Genomic DNA, 18,169 nt, shown 5'->3' with positions numbered 1-18,169 from the left:
TATATATATATATATATATATATATATATATATATATATATATATATATATATATATATATATATATATGATATGTTAAAAGTATATTTTGTTATTCAAATTTGTGTTAGATTTTGAAATGATTTTAAGTGCATTTAAATTGATTTTTTTTTCTAAGTAGGCCTAAAATAAAATTATGCCTATTAAGTTAAGATAAGATTAAGAAAAAAAAAATATTTGCGGGTACCAAAGTTCCTGCAAATATAAATATTGATATGTTAAACTATAGTATGTCAACAATAATAATTTTTATTTTTGTTACTTAAAATCATCTCAAAATCTATGATTACAGAAATTCGCACTGGTTATATTTTTCTTTATAAGGCCAAATACAATAAAGAAAGGAACGGGAAGATCATTACAAACTTCAAATGTCAAGTGTTGCTTACCATTTACTTATTAAATAACTGTAACTATGTGTCTGTTGTTTAATAACTTTTAAATTATGATTACCAAAGTTCCTGCAGATATAAATATTGATATGTTAAACTATAGTATTATATAAATCACATTACATGATGTCTTACATTAAACAAACATACTACTGTTCTACTTCTTGGGCTGGTTAGGGGGGCTTTTGTTGATTGTTTTATCGTCTTGAATCAAAGTCATTTCTTGTAGCTACTTTTGCACTTAATCCAAATTACATTTTGCTTCCTCAGGGTAGTGGAGGGCAAATTATTATGTGGAGCGGTTCAAAATGATGTCGTTGAATTTTATGAGTTAGAATAATGCACATTATGAGTTAGAATAATATAATGTACTTTATGCATGTGTAAAAATAATGTACTGTGTTAGAATGATATAATGATATACCTTATTTGTTAGAATAATGAAACTTTTGTGATAAGATAGTAGGACAAAACCCACTTTTCTAACCAATGTGGGAGGAAAGCTACTTTCAAGCTTTTCCACATTTAGAGCCAATTTCTCATTCTTATAAATATATAAATTTTGATAATTTATTAAAAATTAATTTGAACTTCTATATCCTATCTTAAAATTGTGGGGTACTTTAGTATGAAAAATATAATTTTAAACTTTGTATCACTATCAACATTCAACAATAGTTTAATAAACAATTTTAGAAAAAAAATTTAAAAAAATTTAAATTAATAATTAAGGATTATTCATTGAACAATTGAGATTAGAATACTCGATCGTTATCTTAATACCAACACTAATCAAACTAGAAAGAGATATTCCTTATTAATTACTCCCTAGTTCAAGTTGATTTATATTTGGAAATTATATTCTTGAGAAACCCAAAGAGCATTATAAGTATGAATATTGTAATCCTAATCCCCATTAGTTAAGGAGTAATCTTAGCTTGAAGGCTATTAAAGAAGTTGTAGAGCCAGCCATCCGCCATCGGCAACACAAAGTCAGGCTAGAATATTGGATTTTCTTAAATCGAATTTTCTTGTTCGCTGGTAATATTCTTTCTCTTAATTTCATTCCTAATATTCAATCAAAACTTTTATAAACTTTTAAAGACTTTAAAAGTTTGATGGTATTTGTTGGTTTTATGACTTCTGGGCAGTCAAAGGCAGGCCAACACTACCTGTTAGAATAGCGAAAATATAGGAAATATGTAGAAAAATATAGCTAGAGAATATAGGTATTGTATTGCTCAGAATTACTTCCCCTCTTCTCCATGTGTGGAGGATCTAGTTATACATATTTTGGATCTAGAGCCCTACAAGGAATAAGAATCCTGTGCCCTGATATCTGCTATTTTGTATAATTATTCACCCCTTATTCTAGTTGTTTTGAAGGTTATTTTCTGTATCCTAGTGAAATTGGGAATTATTTGTGTGTTATATTGTCCAAGTGCTGAATTATCTACAAGGAACAACAAAGGAAGAATATTGGAGCATTTTGGACAAGTTCTGGAAGAAAAGGGAATTACAAGGAAGAACACAAGTTGGAAAAGAGTTGGAAGTTGCCTAATGGGCCAAGGCCCATCTACCTCCTATATATTTGACCTATTCTCTACAATTTAAGGAGGTTCCCTTACAGAGTTCTGAACCCTAGCTTTTAGTTTATATTTCCCCAGCATAGTTTAGACTAGTTTTACATTAGATTATTTTATTTCAAGCTTGGAATCTTGGATTGAAGTTGGATTTGTTATTTATCAGATAAGTTTCTCTTCCCTTTTATTTCTTGTGATGTTTATGGTTATTTATTCTTGCTTTGCTGTGTTTACTCCCATCATGCGCGAGTAATTCGTTTATGGGTTTGGATTAGGGGTTCTTTGTTAATCTTGATGTTCAGTTTATGATAATTGCATAAAGGGATTGAATCTTTTGCCTAGGGTTTATGTTGAATTGGGGATTTGTTTCTACTTGTTATTGATTGATGGCCACAATTAATTGCTAGTCTAGGAGAGGGATTTATTACAACGAAAGTTGGATGGAGACCTCGAGCCTTACCAATTTCAACCTAATTTTCCTGCTATGAAAGTAGAGGTAATCTTGGGGGCTTACAATGCTTAGGAGCTTAAGGTTATAATTGATGCATCACGACAGTGGGGCAATTGTAGCCTAATTCACTTATTGATTACGAAAGTAGATGAGCTGAATTCTTTTGTGCATTGCCCATAAATCCCTTGGTTAATTATTCTTTCCCTAATCCTGAGTTTGTTAGAACATCAAGGTTACAATCCCTCTAATCTGGCCCATACCTTTATCATACAGTTTACACATTAATCAATTGCTTTCTTTTACATCATTCAGTCTTTGTTGCTTGGATTCTATTAATTCATATACTCTAGTGCCTGGTAATTTACACAATTACGTGCCATAGCCCCAATCCTCAGCGGAACGACATTACACCCTTTTTACACTCATCATTTGTGCTCATCATTCCCCATATTGGGAGTCCTTGTTACATTATAACTAATAAGCCCTAATCTTGCTAATATTACAAGTGCTAAGTCCAATCCTTATCGAACTCTTCTGTAGCTTTGTGTTGAGGGTCCTTCTTGGACTTTCTTGATCCAATTGCTTTCTTGGGCCGGTCCATGTAGTCCAGGCCTAGTGTATTATCCATCATCTAGTCTCACACTTTCTTGAGACTTTGTGGATACGAAGTCTCTAGAAAGTATACTTGCTCTCTTGGGCCGGTCCATGTAGCACAGGCCTAGTGTATTATCCATCAGTATTCAATTTAGACTTACTCTTTAAAAGTCTACCCGTATTCGAATTAAACTTTACAAAAGTCTTTAAAAGTAGTATACTATTATACTTGTATTTAATTTAGACTTTGAGTTTTTAAAAATCTGTTGAACTTATTAACTTTCATAAATTCTATCAGAATAGGATTTTTGCAAATTTTTTCTCCACTAATATAAGTAAATGAAATCCAACCTTTCAACTCCTCTATCTGAACCAAATAAACTTTTCATCGATTCTTATCAAATTTTACGGTGCGTTTAAAACCTTTCATCAACACTCATATACTTTTTATTTTTTTCTCTTTATTTTCATGCATATTTATAATAAAAAATCATAACAAAAAATTAATTATTTACGGCAAAAAGAAGTTGTTGCGAACAGAAGCTTGCTGTTCGCAGCCAGATGATATAACCCCCTAAATCGCTTCTAATATTCTAACAGGTTTTTAAAATGTTTAATTTCATTGCAATGCTCATTATCATGTAGTGTATGTGTTGTTTGATTAACCTGGAAAGACTAGTTCCGTACAATTTTTTATGAAAATTCATGGTATACTTTTTGTTCAGTTCATGCAGGCCGGACGTATTTCAAAAATAGACTCCATAACTACTAGCTATCAATTGAGAGCTATGGAGTTGATTGGTGACAATGCCAAAACCAGTGTTAGTTTCCCCCTACCGCAATCGCATCCTTGGCTCTTGTTTTATCAAAATAAACAAGGTACACTATACAGTATCACACAACAACGTCATTACAAGATTGATTGTTCCTTCATGTACAACAAGTATGAGAAGGCTCACGCGTGTAAGGATGGATGGATGGTGCTACACGATAGCGACGACACTTTTGATGTCATACTTTTCAATGTTTATTCACAAGAAAGGAGGCAGCTTCCAAAATTGAAATCAGTCACGCATCTTGCTTACCTTTCTTCTAGTCCTCATGATCCTTCTTGTTATGTTGTATTAATTCAAGAGCATGACGACTTTGACAGGTTTTTCAATTTTTGCAAGATCCGTGGTGAACATGCATTTGTGAAGCAGTTATGTCGTAATAGTGTAATACAATCATTCACAAGTTTTGGTGGAAATTTGTATGGATTGAAGAAATATTCCACCACATTAGTACGTGTAGAATTCAATGATCAAAGTGCACAATTCGAAGAAGTGATTGGTGGTGATTTATTTAATGAGCCATCTTCAAGACCAAAATGGAGTGGTTTGTATGCTATTGGTTATATTACAGAAAATTGTGGTGAAATCATATTAGTTACCAAAATTTACTTTGCAAAAAGACATTGGCAGGTAGAAAATATACGAGTCTTTAGGGCGGATTTGGGCGCAAGAAAATGGGTGGAGATGGAAAGTATAGGAAAGAGCACCATTTTCTTAGGATCTGTTGGAAGCATATTTTGCATTAATAGCAATAATGCAAATGTGAGAAATAACTGCATATACTTCATTGAAGAAAATGACAGAAACATCTATGTTTTTGATTTGGAAGAGATGAGTGTCTCCATCAACCTTCCTTGCCCTCATGTAGGCAAGAAAAATATTATATCACGATGGATACTGTGATTTTGTGAGTTGTTATATATATATTAATTCAAATATTGAATGCTAATTAAATTTATATTTTCGGTTTGTATTTTATATGAGGACAAGGTGAAACATATTGAATAAGAAATATATATGCATATTTTTTTAGTTGTTTCATACACTCATTTTCTAAGGCTTACTTTCAAGATTTTCAAAAAAATCATCATCTAATGTTACATGTAATAGGCCTATATGCTTTGTTTCAATTCATCCATATATAAGCATTTCAAAGTTACATACAAATTAATATAAAATTACATGCTACCTGCATATATAGAACAATTTGCATTTCCCTAGCTAGCTAGTTAAAACATACTACAGAGTACTACTTAGCTTGTTGGTCACACTTTGACAACTTAAAAAGCAAAATTATTAATCATATTTTTAACATATCCAGTACAATTGAATATTGAATTTATATCAAAACGTGGATAAGTTAAAAACCTAAATTGGATGGAACTTAATTAATAGGTCAGTGAAGCATTTTCACAATGAATGATGACTAATAGGTCAGTGAATTGAAGCATAGAATGCTTGACACAAGACAGGAGAAAGATAATAAACAGTATAAAGAAACTTACAAATGCCTTACTTGAATGCAGGCTTCAATGTAGCCATTTCATATATATACACAAAAAGATGTTATTGATGTCAATGCATAAAAATAGTTGTATGTATGTGTATGCCAAATTAAATTCATCTCCGTGAGCATAAATATAATATGTGCAATCTAACTATCAGCTTAGACTTTTAGTTGAGATGGAGCACATGCTTTAATTTGATATCAGAGCCATGCAAAAGGTCATGTGTTCGAAGCTTATCTCAATCTCAAACATGAACGTAACTCTTGCATTATATATATGTATGTGTTTGGTGTCTGACATCTAATTCACATACATATCAGCTTTTGTACGTGTTTGGTGTCTACACATATAACTGGCTGGGAGTTCCAACACAAGTCTTTTCAAATAGAAAAAGGAAGTTGACCTTCTTCATCTCCGTCTTTTCACATAGAAAGGTAGTAGTGTGTCACCTTCTTCATCTCCTGGAATGTGTTTATAATCTGCTAGTTGGCCCATGATTCCAGTGTTTATAATCTGCTAGTTGGCCCAGCGAAGGACCTCCGGTGACAATGAGCTCTGGACAAGCTTCCTGACTTGAGAATGATAATTCCCTTAATTGGTGAAAGAACAGCGTAGAAGAGCCAATGAGCTTCTCTTTGCTCTTTGGGTATAGTATGTAACAAGTTGGAGTGAGTTCATGTGTTCACGAAGTCGCTGGAAGAAGAAGGAGATGAAGAACGTCATTTTGTATATTTATTTATTTATTTATTTAATTTAATGTTTCTTTAAATTATGATTACGTGGCAGCCAAGTACCCACTCCAAAGCTTATGTGGCGAGCCATCTTACCGGAGAGGTAACCGGACAATGGGGTGGGTGACTCAAAATCGCAAGTTCGTGTGTTCAATTGAACTTTTAAAAAGTTCATGGGCCTAATTGACTTTTCGCGAAATGTTTAGGGGTCTATTTGCACATTTTTCCTTTTATATATGAGAAATAACAAAATGTGAATTTTCATGTCCGTGCATCGCACGGGTGTAAATACTAGTAAGTATTACAACAATTAGGGGGAAATTAAAATGGGATTACGTACTGAAAGATGGAGTTGAAACATACAATTGTGCTATCATTTTTGCTGCATAGTCTAACCATCCATCAGGCCTAGCATCCAGATATTCTCTTGTCAACACAGTAGTCATGTTACGATACTGCATTTCAAATTACCTCATTTTATTTAACCTAATAGCCATAGTGAAAGTTAGGAAACAAGGACAAACCTGTTCCCACAACATAATAGCCTCACAAACATCATAATTTTTATTACTTCGAATTTGTTTTTTAAAATTTTTATTTTATTAAATATTAATTAACAACATAAAATTTTCAAAAAAATGAATCACATTAACAAAGATTTTAAAATTTTAAATTTTCATTTATAGTATGATGGATTGCATGATATTAATCACATATTTTTAAATATTTTTATTATGTATTTATTTATTTATTTATTTTATTGTTTGTATTGCGGCGATCTTGATAATTATAAGTGTGTAATTATTAGTGCAACTATATTGTAATTTTTCATGACATTCATATTAATAAAGGAGCAATGGATTACATAGAGGGCATATCATCATCAACAACGGTGACTACCAAAGTCCATTTTAATAGGAAATCGACTTCTACGTTGTTGACCTCTATGAGCTTTCCGGCGGGCACCAGAGGGCGAAATATTTTAGTGAAGAAAGCTTAGAAAATTTTTGTAGGTAAACATGTTGATATTCAAGCGTGGTATGTGTTGAGAACTTTAATTCAAGTGTTGATATATATTTGAATGAGTTCTAAACTTTAATTCAATTGTTGATATTTGAATGCAACTTTAATTCGAGTGTTAGATATTTGAATGCAACTTTAATTCAAGTGTTAGATATTTGAATGTCTTGAAAACTTTTAGTATGTTATATTTGAATGTATGAATGTAATTAACATCCTGTAATGTATGTTGAGTTTGAGTTTAGTTGAGTTAGTTTTGTTGGAGGTTTTGAAGTAATAATTGAAGTAATGATGGAGGCTTTGTTGAGTTAGTTTGTAGTTGTTTTGGTGTGGTATGTGTTTTGAGAACTTTGAAATGTTGTTTGAGAACTTAGCTTTGAAGTGTTGGTATTTTGAGAACTTTGAAGTGTTGTGTTTTGAGATTTTAAAGTGTTAGTGTAGTGTAGTAAATTGTTGGTGTGGTTTGGTATATATTGAGAACAGAATGTTGTAAGTGTTGACAAGATGGATAATGTGGGAATGTACAGAAAAAAAAAATGGTAGTTTTATTAAATAAAAAAATGATAATCTATGTACGATCCTGGGCAAGGATGCAGATTGTATATTAAAAAAAAAACAAAAAAAAAAAAAAAGAAGAATGACAATCTGCGTTCGATAGGTCCTGCGAAGGATCGGATGCAGATTGTCCAGCCTAATTTTTTTTATAAGGTTCGAATAGGTCATTGAACTGGACAGAATAATGCAATTAGGCCATGAACCCTAAAAATCTACAATTGAGTCCTTAAACTAATCAATTTTATGCAATTTCTTCAATTTACAGGTTTCTAACAGGTAACCTAAATTTAAAATATTTTTTTAAAATTTTTTTAATAAATAATTATTAAAAAAAGAGAAGAAAAAAGCCCCACACACAGAGAATCGTCTCCGGCCATCGTCGCGACAGTATGATAAGCATTTTCTCTTCTTTTGTTTTTGGCTAAAGTGTTATATAGCACCATGAACTATATATAATTATTCATGCCGCACCCTGAACTTTCATATAGAATATATCGAGCCGCAAACCAAAATAAAAAATTCACCTAGAACTTTTAGCAGGTTTCCAGGTCTTCTTGCTGACATGGCGTCTGATGTGGCATTTCTCTTAACCTTATGTTGTCTATGTAAGTGTTTACATATTCAAAATTTAAAAAAAAAACAAAATTATTATATTAAAATAACTAGAATTTTATTCTCTTTATTTTCATAATGTATACTTTTCAATTTTGCAATTCCAATGCTTCAAATTTTTTTTTCAGAATTTATATTTTTTGGCTAATTTATTATTTAGTATTTTTTCAATTTTCCAAATTTATAGAAATGCTAATTTTTTTTTGTTTGTATTTTTGTTTTGTTTTTTTTAAAAAAATATTTTTAATATGTAAATGCTTACATGGACAACATAAGGTTAAAAGAAATGCCACATCACTTGAAAACCTGCGCCATGTCAACAGGAAGACCTGGAAACCTGCTAAAAGTTCTAGGTGAATTATTTATTTTGGTTTGCGGCTCAATATATACGATATGAAAGTTTAGGGTGTGGCATGAATAATTGGATATAGTTCATGGTGCTAGATGACACTTTAGCCTTTGTTTTTTAATAATTATTTAAAAAAAATTAAAATATTTTAAGTTTAGGATTACCTTAGAAACATGAAATTAGTTAGTTTAGAAATTCAATTGTAGACTTTTTAATTGCATCAAACCCTTCCCTTTATACGGGAGGTGGTGGGTTCGAGCCTCAGTGGAGGCAATACTGACTCTTGTGCTTCAATAGGTTGAGAAAATAGTTATGAACAGATACTGCATTGTAATAGAGTTAGGAGTATTCAAAAAAAAAAAAAAAAAAACTCTGATCCTGCTCAGGATAGAAGCAGATTGTCAACAATCTGCCTCCGAAGTTACCTCAGACCCACATATATTCCCACATATATTCTCGAGACAATCAGTCTGTTGTTGCCTCCATTTATGAGAGACAAGCTGAAGAGCTGCCAACTAAAGAAGAGAGATGGTAAATATAATCTGAGAAGTAGTCAATGAATGAAACCATATATAATAATTGGTATGAATGAGGCCTTTTGTGTTCTTTGAATATGTGGGAACTGAGGCAAACATAACATGATTTAGAAAATTGCTAGTTATTGATATTTAAAATTAAATGATTAACATAAAATTCAAAAATAAATTTCAAAATTTAAAATTTTTAACGTATCAAAATGTTTTAACACTGAGTTACATTGCATGATTGCATGTTGACAAACTATATTAGATTTGAAGTATTTCATCTAGGGTTCACAGTACAGTATTTGAAATATAATTTGAGTTTTTATTTTTATTTTTTGAGATTTTAAATCCTAAACATAATAGTATTTGGAGTGTAGTTTGCGTTTTCTAATCCTTAAGCATGGCAAATTTAAAGAATCCTAATCCGGCATGGAAACCATCTCATTAGTTGTTACATATAGAGGAATTATATTGAGAGATTTTTGTTTCAGAGTATTGCATGCAAAGTTTGCTCAAAGAGAGAAGCGCATAAATAATTAGCGGTATTCCCCTAAGGTAATTCTTTTTTTAATATATAGAAAAAAGATGAGTAACAATAGCATAATTAGCATTGATAAAGCTGGTACAGAAAGGGAATGGTCAGATCTAAACAAGGAGCTCTTATCATGTATTCTCACACGTTTAGCTGCTATTGGAGATTATTATACTTTTTAATCGGTATGTAGATCTTGGAAGTCAATTACACCATTGTCTCGTTCCTTGTTGCCAATCTCACTCGAACATGCATCATCATGTGATATAGATTCGTTCGAAGATCTGCATCTAATGTACTTGAACAAAAAAACTCGTTTGTTCAACTTTTATGATCCAACCCGCAATCTCAACTATTCACTTAACATTCCTCAATTGTTGGATGATGATATTGGTGAAGTGGAACTTCTTTATGCAAATCATGGTTGGTTGCTTCTTGGTAAAGGCGATGCATCTTATTTCCTCTTCAACCTCTCAAGTAAGGTTACAATAGACTTACCAGATACACCAGATAGACCATTTTCATTGGTGTGTTTTTCTGAATCACCAACTTCGCCTAAGTGTCAAATTGTTGGTATACTTAGTAATTTACAAGAATTTATTACTATAGGAGTATTGAATTTGGGTGAAAATTCATGGTCAATTCACACACAATTAGTAGATTTTATAGCTTCTAGTTGCACCCCTGTTATTCGCAACGGCCATATATATATTTTGGGGGATTCTGGAAATCTAGGGAAGCTCCACTATCCGAGAGGGGACTACTTTTCTTGGAATATTATCGGTAAGTCACATCGACAACAATTTATAAAATTTCGAGATCGGTTCCTTCTGGAAAGCGATGGAGATCTCATGTGTGTGGCAACACTTGAAGAAGGGGAAGTTCGGGTTTTGAAGCTTGATTCTAAAATGGTTTGGCAAAAGGTTGAGAATTTGAAAGGAAAAACCTTTTACGTTTCTCCCAAGATATCCTTGTCACGAGAAGCAACTGTTCGAGGAACTAGTAACAAGATATATTTTCCAAAATTTTATGATGGCAAAGGAGTATTTTATTACCTTGCAACAAAGAAGTGGCGCAATTTCCCACAAAGTTTTTCAAGTAAAGACTATTATAATACAAGAGGAATAGTTCAATGTATTTGGACTAAACTTCCTAATATTTCAAATTCTCAAACTTCCTAGTATTTCTAATTATTGAATCTTGTAATAATGAATGATTGATACTATAAAGAAGTTTTAATTTGGAATATAAATTTTAGTTTAATTTGTACCTTTCATGCTTTTCTTCTTTAATTAAAATGATATGATATTCATAAAAATATTTAGATTGATATCCATATACAAATATACTTGTAGGTAGGTTTACTAATTTAATTTTTCTAAATTTGCACCTGTTAAATGTCAGTCAAGAGTAGTCTGCAACTAAACTTATCCAATCTGGTTTCATACAATCTGCATCCTCCTAAAAACATCTAATAATGCATCCCCATACCAAAAATTATAGTTGTCCGGCCAAAAACAAAAAATTCTTGTCAGGCATCTCGATCTTCAAATAAGGTTCTTGCCCTTCTAGCTTTACCCAACTTTGGGCATGTTTGGTAAATAATTGGCCTATCAGCCAATTTTGGCCTATTTGACCATTATTAGTTGTTTGATTTGGTTAAAAAATCAATATAAGCGTTTGGTTAATAAGCTTTTTGTAACTCCAAAATACTAAATTTCAAAAGGCTACTCAAAGCAGCCTTTTCAATTAGCCTTTTGAGAAAAAAAATTATATAAAAACAGCTATCAGCTAACAGCTAATTTACCAAACACTTTTCTACAATCAGCTAATATTATCAATTGATTATACCTTCTAACCCAATCAGCTAACAAAATCAGCTAACAGCTATTTACCAAACAGAGCCATTGGCCCTGTTTGATAAATGGCTGTTAGCTGATTAGGTTGGTTGTTTGGGTTAAAAGGTATGATTTGTTGATAAAATTGGCTGATTGTTGAAAGTTGTTTGATAAATTAGCTGTTAGCTGATAGCTGTTTGGTATAATTTCTTTTCTCAAAAAGCTAATTGAAAAGGCTGCTTTGAATAGCCTTTTGAATTTTAACATTTTGGAGTTACAAAAAGCCTATTATTTACCAACTAATAGTGATCAAATAAGTCAAAATTGGCTGATAGGCTGATTATTTACCAAACAGAGCCTTTATGTATCCAGAAATAGATGCTAGAACAGCATTATATGTTGGGATTGTCTCAATCCTGTAGTATGTACACAAAAGATGCAAAAGGTTATAGATTTCTGATTTCATATATATATATATATATATATATATATATATATATATATATATGTATATATATATATATATACACGCTTAAAACCTGCTTCATTGTAGCACTAGCTAGTATATGAGAAAGCTGGATATTCACATATAGATCTGACAATATCCTATGGTATTTACAGATAACTAACTCAAAGCACAATAGATGCATAGCATGCCTAAAAGGACAAAATTCTCTATGGTAATTGTAAAGAGAAATCAAGTTACTATGGAAGGTGTCTGAGCTGTGTTCCAAGAGGTTCTGCAAATAGAAGATAAATTAAGATCAGCAAATATCCTTAGATGCATGTCTGCAAATACAAATACTATATCAAGAAGCAGTTCTAATCCCTAAGAAAATGTGAGCAATTTATAAGTCAAAACAATTTATGAATTCGCTGTGGATAGTATTAGTATACGATGAAAAATCCCATCTCACCTCCGACAATGCAGCAGCTACAAAGTCATTGACACGCTCTAGGACATTGTAATCAAACAGATTGGTATCGTCCTCCAGTTGGCAAAAGAAAGATACCATCATTATCTAAAGCAAGCAAAAGATCAAGAGCCTAGTGTACAATTCTTTTAATCATTTACCTGAACAACAGGAGAGTCATCGTTGACTTCAAAATAGAAACCACTTGGAGGCTCATAATTCTCAGGAAATGCACCAGCAAAAATCTGAAGAATGAGAAGCACAAAAGAGGAAAAGGGTGAGACATAATTTGTCAGTAACAAACAAAAAACTTTAATAGTAGAGTAGAAATTACTACCTAGTCTAATGTAATATCTAGAAATTACAAATTCACAACAAAAAAACTATACCTGTGAGGAGGTGCCCAAACTTTTAGAAGCCCTCCAGACAACCTCAAGACTCTTCTAACCTTTCCGCTTTGCTCTGTCTTGGTAGTCAATTCGCCCAAAATAAAGAGAGTCAAATCCAACCTAACAGGCCAAGGCAAAAAGTGAGTTTGATTGGTTGTTGTGGTTCATGTGAGGAAAGGTTCCAATACTAATCAATTAATAAACTTGAGGTTTTATATCTTCTTTCAACCAAACAGCATTCAAGAAACTCATTCATTTATGGGTTTCGAATAGAGTGCAAGTGTGAGTTAGCAATCAGGAAAGGTTACAAATTTATGCAATAGCGAAAAGTCACTAGCCATCATAGCCTATGAGGGTATCCACAGACACAGCAAAGAACATATTACAATCTCGGTTTTCATAGTTTTCCAGTCAATCTCTTTATCCTGTTTTTGTTGAACCACATTGAATGGTATATACCCAGTCATAATCTATTGACAACAATTTTAATACATGATAGATGCATTAATTACCAACCTGCATTCCTTCTGCCCTGCTGATTCCAACACCAATATCGGCTTCCTGAATCATTCAAACATCATTTGCACCATCACCAATTGCTAAGGTGGTTTTTCCGGTTCCCTCTTTTACTAATCTTGTCACCTGTACAACCCAATAAATTTAGACTAGTAGAGAGAGGGAAAGACCATAAAATATCATCAGAATAATATTTGAGACATATTACCAGAGCCTTCTGCTTTTGAGAGACTCGGCAACAAATTACAGATGCACAATCAACTGCTAAGTTCAAAATTTTCTGCTTCATATCATCCTCCAAGGCATAACATAGAGTTTTCCCATCAATGATCAATGCAAATGCAGCATGAGGGTCCTTTTCCAGCTTGACCATTTCAGAACCACTTGTGATTTGCATCGAAATACTCTTCTTTACAGCCTGGAGTGACAAAAAGCAAAGTATAAAACCTCTCCCAAAGAGTTGTAGACACATTTGTTAAATAATACCTCTCTGGAATACACTTGTTTTGCCGTTGATACATTTATGAGCTTGACATTGATACATTGTATTATGATCGAGTATGCACTTCCTTTCAAGTGAAATACACTTGTTTTGCCGTCTGAATGTTTTTTGTTTCACAGATTTTAAGGTACATAACCCTTGGCTGTTAAATATGCAGGTAGACAGTAGACTGGTTAAACAAATTTATTTTAGACATGTGGCCTTTTTACAACATTAAGTATTGCAGGACTGAAAGAAAAAGAACAACTGAAAACTATATTTGAAATGAGGGACCTTAAATCTGAAGCCAAATTATAAAGTAATAGAAAAATTGTATAGACCAACTAATAAACCTTGAACCACCAAAGCTTGGGAGTTACCTCTAGTCTTCTGATTCTAACTATAGGCATTAAAGTTTCTTAAATTCTAGTCTCTATTATGGAAGAGCCCTTTTGACACTGCAAAGTTCACAAACATAATTTACACACTAAGCATGTAAAGTAATTAAAGAACAACAGAGTTTCAACATAGAAGTAAATTGGTTGCCCTTTCAATTCCTTTATTCACTTATTATCTCTGCCATCTGCACAACCAGAATGAACTAACTAAAAAAATCAATAGTAAATTAAGAAGAAAGAAGTATTCACAAACCTCAACAATGAGCTGCACATTAGCATAGTTGTTGTTGTTTGTCCCCCCAGGAACCTCTACAAATTATCAAATCAAAATCTATATTATAATATGGAAATGATAAAATAAAGAAAGGAAAGAAAATACTATATAAAATAAATGAACTATCATGTAAGTGCTATTCTAAAATGCCTATCCTTAGGAGCCAAGTTTTTTCCTTACTAAAAACTTAGCAACCATCAAATGAAGGTTTATTGTGAATAAGTATTAACCTAGCTAAATTAATTTCATGTGCTTTGAGCCAATGTTTAAACAATGACATACATTATAACCACTATGAAGAAAGATATCCATTGTCATTACTAAAAGAGCCACACTAACCTAGAAGATGAAGCAAGAACAAATCAAACCACTCTCTATTAAAGAATCTGAAACATGGCATGTCAACCGCTATAGTAAATTTGCAAATACTAAAAGATGCAAATCATATTCAACATAGTACCAATTACCAAATCAACAAATTAGCATGTCTGAAGTTATAAAGTATTTGCATGTATGAAACACATTATTTCCCGCAGTGTAATTACCATCTTACCAAATTGATAAATTACCTTAGAAAAGGCATGTTCATGCAACTACCTTATATCTCAGAACAATAAGAAATATGAAAAATAATCAACTAAAATAAAATATTTAGAAAGGTATTGTGAACAGACAAATTGCTTTAAAAATCAAAAGATAGTAACCAAGCAGAGGATTCACACCTCAGCAAAATTCCTTTGAGCAACAAAGCCAGCATAAAAACATCTCCGTAGCAGTCTATCACAAAAAAGATATCAGAGTGCATTATTGAACAAATAAAACTTTCACCTCTACAGCATTCTTATTTTCTGTAGTTTAACATGGATTACATGAAACAGCAGGAAATAAGAAATATGAAAAATAAAACTTAGAAACTATGCGATCCTAGGTCAGACCACCACCAAGAACTACCAGCAACAAAAGTAAAAGAAGCAGCAGCTCATTACCTGAGACCCCGGGCGAGTAGCGGGGGAGGGCGACCGGCGGCGATGTGGTGCGGCAGTTGCGTCCGGCGGCGAGGTGGTGCGACAGTTGCGTCCGGCGGTGAGGAGAGCAGCGGCGTCGCGGCGGCGGCTTGGCGTGAGCGGAGGCTGTTGACGGCGGCGGGGCGTGAGTCGGAAGCTGCGGACGGCTGCGGTGGCGGCGGTGGCTGCGGTGGCGGCGGTAATGGCTGTGTGGGGAAGGTGCGGCGATGGAGTTTGAAGATCCTTCAGATCCTATCTTCTATATCCTATCTTAACATAGTAGGGTACTTTGGTATTAACAATATAATTTTAAATTTTGTATCACTATCAACAATAGTTTAATAAATAATTTTTTTAAAATTTTAATTAAATTTAAACTAATAATTAAGGATTATTCCTTGAACAATTGGGATTAGAATACTCCTTATTTGAATACCAACACTAATCAAATTAGAAAGAGACATTCCTTATTAATTAGTTCTAAGTTGGTTTATATTTGGATATTATATTTCTGAGAAGCCCAAAGAACTATATATGTTATTTTAACTATATATATATATATATATATATATATCGTAATCCTAATCCCCATTAGTTAAGGACTAAGGAGCTGAGTAATATTCCTTCATCAAAGAAGCTATATATACAGCTATTAAAGAAGCTGTAGAACCAGCCATTCGCAAAGCACAAAGTCGATCATATCAGTCCAGAACCTTGGATTTCTTGTTGGCCGGTAATATTCCTTCACTCAATTTCATTCTTAATATTCTATCAATATTTTTATAAACTTTTAAAGACTTTTAGAGACTTTAAAAGTTTGATGATACTCTTAAAAAGTCTACTCTAATTAGATTTAAACTTTTCAAATATTTAAAAAGTATATTAGTATTCAATTCAGACTTTTATAGAGTTTTTAAAAATTTACTGATATTCACAAAACTTATATATGAACTTTCATAAATTCTATCATAATAGAATTTTACAAACCTTTTCTCCACTTGATATCCAACCCTTCAAACTTTTCTTCTCTACAAACGGTTTTCCTCTATCAGACCAACTTTTTATCAATTCTTATCAAATTTTATGGTGTGTTTCAAGCCTTTCGTCAATCCTCATATACTTTTTATTTTCTCTTTATTTTCATGCATATTTATAATAAAAATTCATATTAAAAAATTATTACAAAAAACAATTATTTACAGCAAAAAGAAGTTGCTGCTGTCAACTAGATCTGCTGCTAACAGCAGCATCTTGCTGTTGTTTGCAGTCAGATGATATAACTCCTAAATTGCTTCTAATATTCTAACATGTTTTTAAAATGTTTAATTTCATTGCAATGCTCATTATCATGTGCATGTGTTGTTTGATTAACCTGTAAAGACTAGTTCCGTACAATTTTTTATGAAAATTTATGGTATACTTTTTGTTCAGTTCATGCAGGCCGGACGTATTTCAAAAATAGACTCCATAACTACTAGCTATCAATTGAGAGCTATGGAGTTGATTGGTGATGATGCCAAAACCAATGTTAGTTTCCCCCTACCGCAATCGCACCCTTGGCTCTTGTTTTATCAAAATAAACAAGGTACACAATACAGCATCACACAACAACGTCATTACAAGATTGATTGTTCCTTCATGTACAACAAGTATGAGAAGGCTCACGCGTGTAATGATGGATGGATGGTGTTACACGATAGCGACGACACTTTTGATGTCATACTTTTCAATGTTTATTCACATGAAAAGAGGCAGCTTCCAAAATTGAAATCAGTCACGCATCTTGCTTACCTTTCTTCTAGTCCTCATGATCCTTCTTGTTATGTTGTATTAATTCAAGAGCATGGCGACTTTGACATGTTTTTCAATTTTTGCAAGATTGGCGGTGAACATGCATTTGGTGGAAATTTGTATGGATTGAAGAAATATTCCACCACATTAGTACGTGTAGAATTCAATGATCAAAGTGCACAATTCGAAGAAGTGATTGGTGGTGATTTATTTAATGAGCCATCTTCAAGACCAAAATGGAGTGGTTTGTATGCTATTGGTTATATTACAGAAAAGTGTGGTGAAATCCTATTAGTTACCAAAATTTACTTTGCAAAAAGACATTGGCAGGTAGAAAATATACGAGTCTTTAGAGCGGATTTGTGCGCAAGAAAATGGGTGGAGATGGAAAGTATAGGAGAACGCACCATTTTTTTAGGATCTGTCGGAGGCATATTTTGCATTAATAGCAATAATGCAAATGTGAGAAATAACTGCATATACTTCATTGAAGAAAATGACAGAAACATCTATGTTTTTGATTTGGAAGATATGAGTGTCTCCATCAACCTTCCTTGCCCTCATGTAGGCAAGAAAAGTATTATATCACGATGGATACTGTGATTTGGTTAGTTGTTATATATATATATATTAATTCAAATATTGAATACTAATTAAATTTATATTTTCGGTTTTTATTTTATATGTGGACAAGGTGAAACATATTGAATAAGAAATATGCATATTTTTTTAGTTGTTTCATACACTCATTTTCTAAGGCTTACTTTCAAGATTTTCAAAAAAATCATCATCTAATGTTACATGTAATAGGCCTAAATGCTTTGTTTCAATTCATCCATAT

The 18,169-nt window shown here is 32.5% G+C and overlaps 1 protein-coding gene and 1 long non-coding RNA gene across 2 annotated transcripts; both read right to left on the bottom strand.

Moving 5' to 3' along the window:
• Positions 1 to 12,084: 12,084 nt before the first annotated feature.
• On the bottom strand, positions 12,085 to 12,629 carry LOC116006430. The gene is made up of 2 exons (XR_004095136.1): positions 12,479 to 12,629; positions 12,085 to 12,301 (listed from the first exon to the last, which is right to left on the bottom strand). It is a non-coding gene; the product is annotated as an uncharacterized LOC116006430 (long non-coding RNA).
• A 1,303-nt stretch (positions 12,630 to 13,932) lies between these two features.
• Positions 13,933 to 16,787, bottom strand: LOC116005670. The gene is made up of 5 exons (XM_031245914.1): positions 16,738 to 16,787; positions 16,525 to 16,582; positions 15,520 to 15,796; positions 14,513 to 14,568; positions 13,933 to 14,024 (listed from the first exon to the last, which is right to left on the bottom strand). Exons 1-5 carry the CDS (start codon positions 16,785 to 16,787, stop codon positions 13,953 to 13,955), a joined length of 513 nt encoding a protein of 170 aa, XP_031101774.1. The 3' UTR covers positions 13,933 to 13,952.
• Positions 16,788 to 18,169: the final 1,382 nt, after the last annotated feature.

Source organism: Ipomoea triloba, chromosome 15, assembly GCF_003576645.1.
Source record: "Ipomoea triloba cultivar NCNSP0323 chromosome 15, ASM357664v1".
NCBI classification, from domain to species: Eukaryota; Viridiplantae; Streptophyta; class Magnoliopsida; order Solanales; family Convolvulaceae; genus Ipomoea; species Ipomoea triloba.
This window is presented reverse-complemented; position numbering and strand designations above follow the sequence as displayed.